Genomic DNA, 12,591 nt, shown 5'->3' on the forward strand with positions numbered 1-12,591 from the left:
GACTTTAACCACACTTGGGTTTTTGGGTTCTTTTCATCCCCAGGCGGAGACTTCTATTGCTGTATATCCACCATGCTTCAATACAGTATTTATTTGATCAGAAACAAAAGAGTTTGCTTCTTGCACTGGTTCAGAGAGGTCCCCTAGGATTGTCTTTTGTTGAGGAATTGGAGCATAAGCTGAACCTGGTTAATTTCAAAGCGGCCCCCAACACACACGTTTCTCCCTCCCTCCTTGTGCAGTTTCTGAGCTGTTAGTGGTACCTTGTATTGGGTTTGGAACAAAAAAAGCTTGATTGTTGAACGTTAGCTACAACTACTGTGACATCTGCTGTGGCACCGAATAGCACTGTTGGTGCAGTTAATTTTAAGTTAGGGTAAGAAAACTAGAAAGCTCTTCAGCTTTACAGTGCTTGTTAACACATGCACCTCCAAATTATGCATTTGGTGTTATCACAATGAATAAAACAAAGGAAATCATGAGTTGATTTTTATGCTAGTAGCATAAGTTCTTTCATTGTTATTCACTGTTCAGACACCCGTGTGTTCCTATGTTCATTCTTTTTAGTTTAGTTGGGGTTTTTTTTGTTTGTTTTTGTAAGGCAGAAATGTCTGAAACATCTCTCTGGGTATTCATTTAATTGGCAAAAGTTCTGATGTAAGAAATAAGTTAATTATATTTGTTCTTTTAAAGGAAGAATGTAAGTTGGATTTGCTTCTTAAAATACAAAAATGATAATGGTAGATGAGTAAGAACCATCAGTAGCCAAATTCTGTATGCTAAATAGCCAAGTTAATATTTATGTAAAGATACATCATGAAATTGGCAAATATTATGTGTCTTTCAGGTTCCGCAGTATAGATGTTGGTTTTGCAACCAACAGATTGCAATCTTAGGGTTTGTGGTTTTTGTTTTTAAGGAGAGTGGTTCTCTCTGTTTTTCTTTTGCAGCCTGCACCATGATGATGGCCCATCACCTGACCAGCCTGACTTTAAACATCTGGTGCTTTGGTCTTAGTATGGTTTTATCTTTGCTTTTTTACAAGCTTTCCTGTAATTGTACAGTTGTTTGCTGCACTGAATTTTCTTTTCTGACAGTGAAAAACGTTAATATTTTAATGTAGTCTATAATTTTCAGGTTCTATGTTTAAAAATGGGGGAAAAAATCCGTTCCTGAGGAGCACTTTTAAAAATCATTGCAGTAAAATGGGAATATTCATTACTTACACATCATATATTTTCCCCTAAATGTTGTACAAAGAAGTGACAGTTGAGCTGAGCATATGTTAATAAAAGGTCTGCATTTTCCTGTGTCAGTGACAGTTTCATTGGCTGTATATTCCTGAAATGCAAATAACCTCTGTTCTTTTCAAAGCTATAATTAATCTGAATACTTATTTAAGCAGTATCAAAATCTTTTAACTACTAAGAGGCCAAACATTTAAGATGGCGAATTTACTGTTCTGCCTGAAGGACAGTACAATTGACAAGGGCACAGTGATCCGAGATGCTTCTGTATGTTGCATCTACACTTACTGTAGACTAAAATGGCAGAATCTGTCTGCTGCTGTATAAAATCTTTTAACTACCATTTATTTTAGCATCATGGCATGTGCAAATTCCTGCTGCTCAGTTAAGGGACCAGCTTCACAACTGGTATTACAATCTGTGGCCACAGCACTGCATCACAATGCAGCAAATGCATTTTCCAAATTAACCAAACATGACAGCTGAAGCGATTATTAACCATGCAAGATGTCGGAAGTCATCAAAAATTCACATCAGAGTAATTGCAGTGGTTTGGGTTAGGGGAAAAGAGTATCATAGCATTCCTTGCCTACATGTTGTCTCTCCCCCTCTTAAATCTTAACTTGGTACAGTCCGTTAACAATAAAATACCCTTCTGTAACCTATAAACTGTTACTCCCATCAGTTTGTGCTTTCAAACTGATGGCTGACTTCTCTGAATTTGTGTAGAGCACAAGGAATGCTCTGGGGGCTGCAGTGGACCCTTTTTAAAGGGACCCTGCAATTTCATTGTTTAATTTGACTCTTGAGTGCTTCAGTCACATCAGCACTTGCAGAGGGGTTGTTCTTTTTCTTTTTCTTCTTTCTCTCTTTTTTTCTTCTCTCTCTCTGTCCTTCTCCCCACCCCCATCCCTCAATTCAGGCAGTTTGGGGTGGGAAAAACTTGAGCACTGGTTCCGACAGAGCTCATCTCAAATAAGAAGGTATGGAAGAGCTGCAGTGACCGACAGCATCGACCATTCTGTAACTCTTTAAATTTAAGAGCTGCAGGTAGGATTGCCTGTGTTTTGTGAAGAAATTAAGACAAATGCACCCTGGTTAAATAGAGTGACACCATGTTGTGGCAGTGCCTCTGAAAGACAAGGTCTTGGTTTGTTTGAAAATTTGAGATAAATTTGGAAGCAGTTAACTCATTTGATAGAAAAAGTACTTGATTCTTTGGAGAATTGTTTCGATTTGTGTCTTGCCATTCTAATATTTTTCTTTTAGAAATCTATTGGGTGGGGCAGCATTTGCTTAAAGATTTAAATAGTTGGTTATTTGGGATTTTTGTGAACTTCTTTAAGTAGCAAGTAGTATGGTCTTTCTTTAGGATTTTTAAAGGGAATACATGTGAAGTGCAGAATTCTTGTATGAGGTGGAATATGAAAATAGAATTTATTTCCTTTGCTAAAACCAGACCCTTCTTTGGGATTGTAGGTGATATATATATGTGTGTGTGTGTGTGTGTGTGTGTGTGTGTGTGTGTGTGTGTGTGTAGAGAGAGAGAGAGAGAATATGTATGTGTATAGGATTCTTTAGGAATTCAGTGCTTTATATTTGGTGATCAGGGAAAAAGTACTATTAGAGATTTTTTGAACTATCTCATGGAAAATGTTTTAGCATAAGGCTTGAAATGAGAATTAAATAGTAACACCAAAGATGAGGATTCCTAAGTATTTATTAAATATTGGCAATATAAATTGAGATGGTTCTTTTTTATTTATTAAATTTAGCCTCAAAAAATATGACAGGAGTCCTTTAAGTATATTTCAGATTTTTGGCATAGAGAATATAATTTGTGTAAGTGAAATAAAACTTCCTAAGTCATGTAAGCATTATCTGGAGGGTGATAAAATTATAAATATTGCCTATAATACTTTTAATACCTTGATTAATATCAGATACAATACATTTAATTTGGCATTAAAAAGCAGCTTGTTTGTTGTCTTCCCTTAAAAGCAACAACAAAATATGATGATGCATATGGCTTTTTATCCTGAGGATTGTTTGTATTGTGGTACCTGTGGGGTCTGGACCTCTTTCTGAAGCATGTACTTGGAAATTGTTCACGCTAGTTGAGGGGTTTATTTCCCTTGGAGGTGTGGGACTTTCTTTACTCTTAACAATAGGAAGACTTGAGAAGCTGTCAGTTGGGGAATAGAGGAGAGCTGCTCAGCAGAGGGAGAGGAACTGTGAGAATTCAGTTCCTCTTGGTGTTGGAGTTCTGGATTTACCCATGACTAAGATTCCTTTGAAACTCTGACCCAGTGCAGCATTGCAAAGAATCGATTTCTGAGATGAGACAATGAGATGTGGTTTGCATTTTGTAAAGATGGAGGAAACCTCTAACACTGACCTTGTATGGGAGATGACTCAATTATCCATGCCTTGGTACAGTTGCAAATTATTTTCCTTTGTCTGAAGTGGGTGGATGCCAGCGCCTTCATCAGAGCTCCTTAATTTAATGTATGGAAAATGTCTCAGCCACCATTTTTAACAATTAGCTGTATCATGGTCGAGGTGAGCTGGATTCTGAAGGCAGCTGCAAGGCCATTTCATTTACATTAGATTCTATGGCATAGGAGCTTTGTTGCTGTAAAACTAAGAAAATGAATTTGCACATTGTATAGAAGAGTTCTTTAGGAAGGTGGAGAATATTCCCACAAAGAAAATGGAATTCTTTTGTTTAAAGTAAGTATTTCTTGTACTCATATAGCGGGGAAAGGGTGAAAATTTGCATTTGGTTGGATGTGTAAAATAGACTTTTAAATGAATGCTGCAAATATGAAAAGTGTAACACAGGTTCTTGGATGTGGTTTTTTTTTTTTTAATGTATTTCTCAAAAACCAGGTGTTATATGTATACTTGAAATACAGGTTTTATCAGTAATTTTAGCACGATTTTAATTATTCATCAGTAATTTAAGTTAATGAGAAGTATGAATTTATCACTAGTCATGAATGGAAATGACACTTGAGAGAAAAAAGAAATCTGAATATGGTAAATTTAAGAGTTCAGTTTCTTTTCACTGTCTTTTAAAAGCAGTGTGTTTTCCATTCCTGAAAAGAATTGCTGGATATTTAGTGTCTCATTTTTGCTCTTGTTTTTTTATGAGAATGCTCCCAGGTTAATGACCTATAATTGCTGATTAAAATACACAAGGAAAAAACGTTCTGACAAAACAAGATTTTTGTTTTCAAAGATCAATAGATTGAGGCTTTCATTTTTACTCATGGGGATAATTTTTAGTGCCTTCTACTTAATTAATAGTTGTGACTTCAAAGCTGCTTGTGTAAAACGCTTGTTTGTAATTGTAAGCTTATAAATTTTGATTCTTAAAATTAATTGGATTTGACTTGGCTTATTTCTTTGTTCCTTCATACTATTACTAAGAGGAAACAAGTGAATTTTAACTTTGATTTGTGTTTCTTTTAAAGGCTGAAGAATTTTTATCTTTTAAACCCTGAAGAATTTATAGTGAGGGTATTTTATAGTACCCTTTACCATGAAGAATTTGCTCAACATGCTTTATTAGCTGTTTCAGGAGTTGAATCTCAGATACCCACAGAACTGGGTATCTGAGAATCCTTTAACTTGATACCAAATTTATAAAGCCAGCTGTTCTTCTAGGTCTTGTTGCACTAGCTCCTGTTCATTCTAGTTTCTCAATGCTGTCTTCTCTAATTAATAGATGTTGGAAACTAGAGAGAAAATTATTTTCTTCACATCAACCTTTTCATTGACATAGAGAGGTTCAGTTGTAAGCCCTGGTTAGAATCCTACAAAATCCATATATCTGTGACATAAATATTAACTTACAGAATAAGCCTAGATCTCAGCATAATTTTTTAATTCTGGGGACAGCATTTAGCATGTTTATATATATTTTAGAATGCAAAGGGATTCTTTTCCCTTGGTTCTTATGAGGCTTGCACCTTGAAATGCAAGAGTTTTAGGTCAGCAAATCAGAACTCCATTTTAACTGCAGATTTGCTTGCATAAAATGTTTAGTTGGATGACATGGGGAGGTTCACAAAGCCCCCCTTTGAAATTTTTACAGTAAAACTTGGTAGAAGATCCTGGTGTTTTTTTCTTTTGCTGGGTTTATAATAAAGCTAGGTATTAAGTACTCTGGGAGAGGTACCGAAGACCCAGTTTCTGCCTGTTTTCTTTGCCTCCACCATGGTCTACTCAAGTTTGGCTGCTTGGAAGAGGCTCTCCTTTCTGGTACTTGTAGGGGATTCCTGAATCTCTTCAATCTGAAAACTCTTCAGTTTTCTCATGAAATTTTAGCCTGGCTGATAGTGAAGAGTCAGGGATTGGTACTTTTTGCAACAAAAAATGTATTCATCTCAAACCTTTGACTGTTCTGGCAGTACCATAATGTGGATAAGCAAGCATGTCAGCCAGCTCGCTAGGAAACATTCTGTGGCACTAAGATGGCAGAGAGGAAGGAGTAAAATGGCGTCACCAGGAACGCTGTGATAAGGGGTGGACCGCACGATTATTTTATTTCAATTAAGTTTGAAGACACCTTTAGGAGCACTGCCTTGCCTATTTACAGCTACTTTTTATTGTTAGAAGATTAAAATATTGAGATTTTTCTGAAGTAAAGATTTAATTAGCACTTATATGTAGATGGCTTCAAATGTTGCTTTTAAGGAATTGATGGCAAATATGGTTAAAATAAAATTTAAAGTATTTTGTATTAGTATTTCTGAAATGTTTTGCCTTATGCTTTCTTTTCCTTTTTTAGTGTAGAAATTTACTCCTTCTACACCCTATTCAATATAGGGTGAATTTTTAGAAAACAAAGGACAGTGTGCTTCTTTATAGTGAGGTGAAACTAGCATTTCTATGAAACTATGTTACTTGTCTCTGGTTTTCATTCTAGCTCTTTGTGGGGTTTGGTTATTTTATATTTAAAATATATATGTTGGCCACCTTCAAAAACAAAGTTTCTTTTCTTTCTTTTGTGGTTCAGGGTATGGATTATTTTGCAAGTGAACAATAGTCATACTGGTAATGACAGTGCTGATTTCTCACCTGTTCCCACCTCTCATGAAGTTGGAGTTCCAGTGCTGGCTTTAGAGTTTAGTGCAATCAGCTCATGTTATAGTTAAGTAAAGGCAGGCTTAACTTCAGTTAAATAACTTTTTCAAGGTCATACATCTGGAAAGCAGTCAATTTTGCTCTAAATCTGGACCACCTGACTCCTAATCTGTGCTGTGCTGTGCCTCTGTCTACATCTGACTCCATTTCTTGCTCTTTGCCGGCTTGCTGGTGACTGATTGATCTAATGGATTGAGGTTTCAGCAAAGTCTGTCTTGTCTTTGCCTTAGCAACCTAAGTCACAGAGATGTTCCTTTTCAGCTGTGCCAGAAATTACTTTCTGAGCTGTGTTAGGAATCTTCCTGGGCCTGTGTTGAAGATGATAAGCATTTATGAACAAACACTTAAAAATAAAATCTATCTTGCAAGTTGAGCTTTTTGGTCCATTGTGTTGGCTCCCCATGAAGGGTGAAGTCTCCTGGGATGGGCAGAGTTCTTACATTCATGTGCTGTGAGCTAGGATGGAGCCAGGCATTCTGACATGTCCTTTCAGTGGCTCAATGACCTCTTTAACTCTACGTGTAAGGGGTCCCACAGGGCAAAGTCTCCTCTTTGTTTCCCAGTAAGGATGAGCTAGGTGAAAGATTTTAGCTCCCTGTCAGTTTCAGGCAATTTGTATTTGAATAATGGTCTTACCATCTCTCTCTCTGTTGCCTGTATTTGTCACTCCAGCTAAGCAGTGTTTCATGTTTTCCATACCTGTGGTGACAGTGGTGAGTGGTGCATTCTGCTGTATTCCTCAGCTCTGACAGGGTAAAGTCACAATGTTTCCAAACTTAATTAAGGTTTTAGAGAGTGTGAAATCACCAATAGTGTTAGCAGAGAAATGCCTTGACAAATTCCATTTAACAGAATGTGAAATTACAAAAGGGAAGGTTCTGTTTGTTTTAATCGTCTCCAAAGAAATCAATTTTTGAAGAATTTCTGAATAAGAAGAAACTGCAGCAATACCAGAGCTCCCTTTTCTGTGACAGATCTGTGATGATTGGTGCTCCCATCCCATCATCATAAGCATTGCTGCATAGCAGGAGGAGCTGTGATTTTTGACTGCAGTGTAAATGACTGACACCGTGTACCAGCAGGGAAATGTGAGACTTGGTTCCCAAACATTGTCTTGACTAACAGCGCTCCTGGTGCTTGCTAAGTAGAACTCGAGGCTTAATCCTGAGCACTGTAGAAACCAGCCTGGCAAAACTGCTCAGCTCCCACCTGACTGACTCCGAGACACAACCTCTGCTATCCTTTTCTGCTCATGGCCCCCATATCGTGCTTTTGTTTCTTTTTTTTAAAGGGAAAAAAAGACACTAGATCTGACAAAACTGGAGATCTGTGTGTGTGTTTTTAATAGTACAGGATTGCTTTAGTGGGTTCTTGTTGGGTGGGTTTTGGGAGCTGTGGGAAGGAATGCTGGTCATGATAAAGGCCGTTATTGATGCATTCCCATTTTATACTGCAGTGCGGTTTTAGCATCCCGAGTCCTTTGGATGTGGATTAATCCATTTCCAAGATGGAAATCAGTTCCCTAAAGACATACTGAAAAATTTTTTATCATCCCTGAATGTATCCTTCTTATCTTATCATGCCTATCACCTTAGAGTGACTATGAGATTAATATTTTTTAGATCTATTTATACCTTGGGTTAGGAGAGGGCTCTGCTGCTCTTTGAAGCCAAACATACTGGTAATATTCCATTGCAAAGCTAGATTGAACCATCTTCTCTTCCGAATCCTCTCTTTTCTTGTGTCTCCAAAGTTTAGCCCTACCAGGTATGCTGGGCTTTTTGGAATGGTTGGGGGAAGGGGATAAAATGCTCAGAGTTATCCCTGCTTTCTCTCCTGGGGTTACCGTAGCAGTCTGAGAGCAGTTGGCTGGCAGCTCTCCCTCCCCCGCTGGACTTCTGTTGCTCCAGCTTCCCCTACCCTCCCACAAGTCGAGAGAAAGGATGGCCAGCCGAGGCCCTTCCACAGCCTGGCACATCCTGCTGCATCATGGCCCTTCTCACTAGGACACAGGTTCTGGCCTGGTTTTCTGGGGGTGGTAAGGTAAGCAGTACAGAGTAAGTCAGTTCCTCTCCCCATCCCTCTTGTGGCCTGCAAAGGAAAGTTGCTTCTGCAACCTTAAAGGGTAGCATAGCACTTTGCTGGATTTGGGAGAAGAGGAAGGTTCTGTTGAGAAGCATTTTTTCCTGTTAGTGCCTGGGTGGCCATCATTTATCATTTTATTCATTTATATTATGCCCTTAACGTGCTTCCACTTCATATGGAGTCTCAGAGCCCTTCAGTAACTGAACTGGAAGGACTGCTTTCCTTCCTGGGATGACCCAAGAGAAAAGTAGCAAATAACAGAAATGCCTCAGGGCCCCTAATAGGAGCAGAACTGGCTTTGTAGCTGTAAAACAGAGATTTAAATGGCCATCATAGGAATTACCTTAACCTTGCCCTTCTTTCCCAAGTGCAGCAATAGATGTGCTAAGCAGTCCCAGCTTGATACTGTGGGGTAGATATCGGAAGAGCCATCTACTAGTTATGTGCCTACTTTGTTTTGACAAGGGAGATGTGTCATTATCTCTGGTCTCCTCACTACCCCACCACAGGAATGGCATGTTCCTATTGTTGCAGATGACTTTCTGTATATCATTTTATTCATGGCCCTCTAGGCCATGGTGAGTCTCACCTCTTATTTCTTTTTTACCAGATACTGAAATCTTTGAAGTTGGGTTTTTGTTGCATGATGATTTTTTTTTTCTTTTATTGGAAGGTGGAGGGATAGTAGGGAGGATCTGCAAAAGGCATTTGGGTAGATTTACATTAGTGGCTCTAAGGCCTGTGGCTTTCCCAGAAGGCAAAGGTGCAGATGGAATTATATCACAGCTGTAATGGCATGCCCTTGGGTTAAAGTGTTGTCTGTAAAGCCCTTTGCTGGTCCAGAAGGAGGCACTGCCCAGTGCCATGTGTTGTCAAGTTTTGAACATTCAATTCTCTTTAACCTGTGAGAATTTATCGACCATTTTGGAAACCAATTTAAATCATGGGGGCAAGTAATTTGTTTTGCCGTCATGGATCCAAATCCATCACATAATTGTGTGATTCTTTTTTTAGCCCAATAGCAGAAACCATGTCCAAAATGGGACCCAGCAGTCTGACAGTGACAGATGGCCTGGTGCCCACACAGTGCCATGTTATATCGCCAAGGTCTGCCACTTGTGGCTCCAGAGCTGCCTACAGCAGTGATGGATCTGCTGAGTTGGCAAATGGTGGAACTCCACAGCCACTCTTACAGCGTCTGCTGCCACCTGCTGAATGAGAGCAGCTAGGCTTTTGCATAAATGCACAGCAAGAAATCATGTAACAGCATTAAAAACATATTACAGTTGGCGAATGTCAGCTCTGCCCACTTAGCACTGCTTTCTGCCGGGTTATTTTTGAAGTTATATATGCAATCTGTGAACAAACACTTTAAAGTATTAAAATTTTTATTGCAAACAAGCAGTGGGGCCAGGCATGAGGGCTCACGCCTGTAATCCCTGCACTTTGGGAGGCCGAAGAGGGCAGATCACTTGAGGTCAGGAGTTCGAGACCAGCCTAGCCAACATGACGAAACCCCATCTCTACTAAAAATACAAAAATTAGCTGGGCCTGGTTGCACACGCCTGTAATCACAGCTATTCAGGAGGCTGAAAATTGCTTGAACCTGGGAGGCAGAGGTTGCAGTCAGCCGAGATTGCACCACTGCACTCCAGCCTGGGCAACAAAAGCAAAACTCTTGTCTCAAACCACCCCTCCCCCGAAAAATAAAAAAACGAAGCAGTGGGACTTTAAATATCTGAGTTGGCGAATGAAGCGTGGACTTGCTATTCAGTCTATATTCCTTGCAGAAGGAAATTCAATCTTTCGTGGGCCTTGTAAGCTGACGTTTTATGTATTCTTACTTTATTGCAGTAATAGTAGTCTAATAAAAATAACCAAACATGCTATAAAACCTTACGGAAGTTCCCCCAAATCTTTAAACTGCTCAAATTAAAAAATTTCCCTGTTTATTTTCTGAGCTTTATCAATAATGAACATCTCTTTGTACTTGAAAAAATCCTTGAGGCTCACTCTGTAGGCACCACAAAAAGGAACCAATGAAAAGCATGTCCACACCATCTGATAAGCCCAGAGGCTCTCCAAGAACTGGCAGGATTTCTGTTGTGCTCATCTGAAGATAGTATCTTACTTCATCTTTCCTCATTTTCTCCATAAGTAATTTATTACTTTCGTAAAAATTTTATTCAAGAGAAGTTTTTAGAAGAGGTCATTTGTTCAGAAATTGGCAAGAAGGTTTGGGAGAGGTTCAGGGAGTAGGCGTTTTACTTAGAATGAGCTGAAGCAGAGTAATGGTACAGCTTACACTCTTGTCTTCATAGAATTTGGATACTTCATTGCACTAACTAAAGTACTAGCTTTAGTACTAACTGAATACTTAATGGTGCTTACTGGAATTCTTGTATTATCTTGGAGCAGATCCTTTATTGATTATTTTTAACTGCTTTATTAGATTTTCTTTCCTTCTTCATTGCTTTCTAGCTGTTGTTTGTGTCTTGGCAGTGGTTTTTCAACACAATGAATGACCTTTCGTAATGCCACTGCTCATTTTGTGTTAATGTTATTTTGATTTGGAATGCTGGCTACAGATTTCCCGTTAATTTGTATATATTTTACATATTAAAGTTAGAGATGATACACCATTTTTGTAGTACCCGCCATCTAATTTTGTGTCATATCAGATACCTTCTGGTAAACGTCGAACCTGCTGTGGATGCTTCACTTTTACATTTTGATATGGTGGATTGCTGGTTGGTCTGTTTAATGGAAAGGGACATGAGATAGCCTCTTGTGTTTTGAAGGCTATGAAAACATGACTATTGCTTTGTAGGCCCAAATTAGACTCTTATTTGTTTATTTCAACAGGAAATTTGTGTGCTCATCATTCAGACTTTATATAACTGTCCAACACTAATCACGTATCTGCTATAGGTGGGAAGGACAGAACTGTGAAAGAACCTATGTAAGCACTTTTTTGCCATCTTACTTTCCTGACTAAGGTAGATACTGAATTTTTTCTTTCACAGAGACGCTTTTCTTGTAGTTTTCACTTTTGAGAACAAATAAGCCAAGAGAATTTGGCCATTTGACAGAAACAAACATCCTTTTGCCCGCTCCCTTTTTCTGCAGTAGGAATTAGCTGCCATATGTATTCTGAAATTCAGAGTCTGCATGATGAATACAAATAAGGCAGTTTCATGCCTTTCTTGACCTGAGCCATTTAAGAGCCACTTTGGCTGCCAGGTCCTTAGAGGTGACTGCACGTTCCTTAGGAGACTCAACCCAACCTTGTTACGTTCTTGGTTCTTGGCCAGTATACATTACAAGGCAGCCAAGCACTTTCTCTGTTGAAGATGGAACACATGACTCGAGATGCTGCTTGGGCAGATGTATGGTGTTTATTGTTCCACAACAATAATAGTAATACTATTTTAGAACGCTATGGTGTTGACCTCTTAAGCAGTGATTTCAAGCTTTTAGATTGTGACTGAATATATACATACAATTAAATATATAGAATTGAAACAAAAGTTTCACAAAACAGTACCCATAGCACATATCTCTGTTGCATTTATTTTATTAAAAAATGCTGATTGGGCCAGATGTGGTAGCAAGAACCTGTAATCCCAGCTACTCTGGAGGCTGAGGTGGGAGGATCACTTGAGCACAGGGGTTTGAGGCTGCAGTGAGCTGTGATTGTGCCATTTCAGCCTAGGCAACAGGGTGAGACCCCATCTCTTAAAAACAAAAAAACAAAAAAACAAACAACCTTGTTGATTTCATGACCCAGTTATGGGTTCTGACCCATATTTTGAAAACCACTATTCTAAAGGAATGCCAAAAACTTGACATTTGTTGTTTCATTTCTTTCCTATGTAATGTATGGGGGCGGGGGGAGGAATAAATGTGCAAGCATAAAATATCAGTTTATCTTATCTTGATTTGCTTTGATGAGAGATAGCATGGAGAGTGGAAAAGAGAAAACAAGCGGTTTCAGAATTTGGGTTTTAAGCCTGAACTTTGCTAATTATGAACTGGAACTGGGTCATCTGGACATGGAACCCCACAGTGCTTTTAAACTGGTAGAAGCTCAAGAAACAATTTT

The 12,591-nt window shown here is 38.7% G+C and overlaps 1 protein-coding gene across 15 annotated transcripts in view; it reads left to right on the forward strand.

Moving 5' to 3' along the window:
• Positions 1–12,591, forward strand: part of NUP93 (nucleoporin 93) — a 113,100-nt gene that overhangs the window by 49,642 nt on the left and 50,867 nt on the right. For 4 of the 15 annotated variants that reach the window (XM_078358241.1, XM_078358238.1, XM_078358243.1 and 1 more), the window contains exon 1: positions 1,919–2,297. The exons of 6 other annotated variants lie outside the window; for them this stretch is intronic. Coding sequence is in view for 2 of the 9 variants with exons in the window: in XM_035282061.3 (XP_035137952.1) it covers positions 3,651–3,680 (30 nt within the window). In the remaining 7 variants the exon portion in view is untranslated. Of the gene's footprint in view, positions 1–1,918; positions 2,298–3,434; positions 3,981–12,591 lie in introns of those variants that run through there. 5 more of the 15 variants (XM_035282064.3, XM_078358242.1, XM_078358240.1 and 2 more) reach the window with 2 other exon arrangements.

Source organism: Callithrix jacchus, chromosome 20, assembly GCF_049354715.1.
Source record: "Callithrix jacchus isolate 240 chromosome 20, calJac240_pri, whole genome shotgun sequence".
In the NCBI taxonomy this organism is placed as follows: domain Eukaryota; kingdom Metazoa; phylum Chordata; class Mammalia; order Primates; family Cebidae; genus Callithrix; species Callithrix jacchus.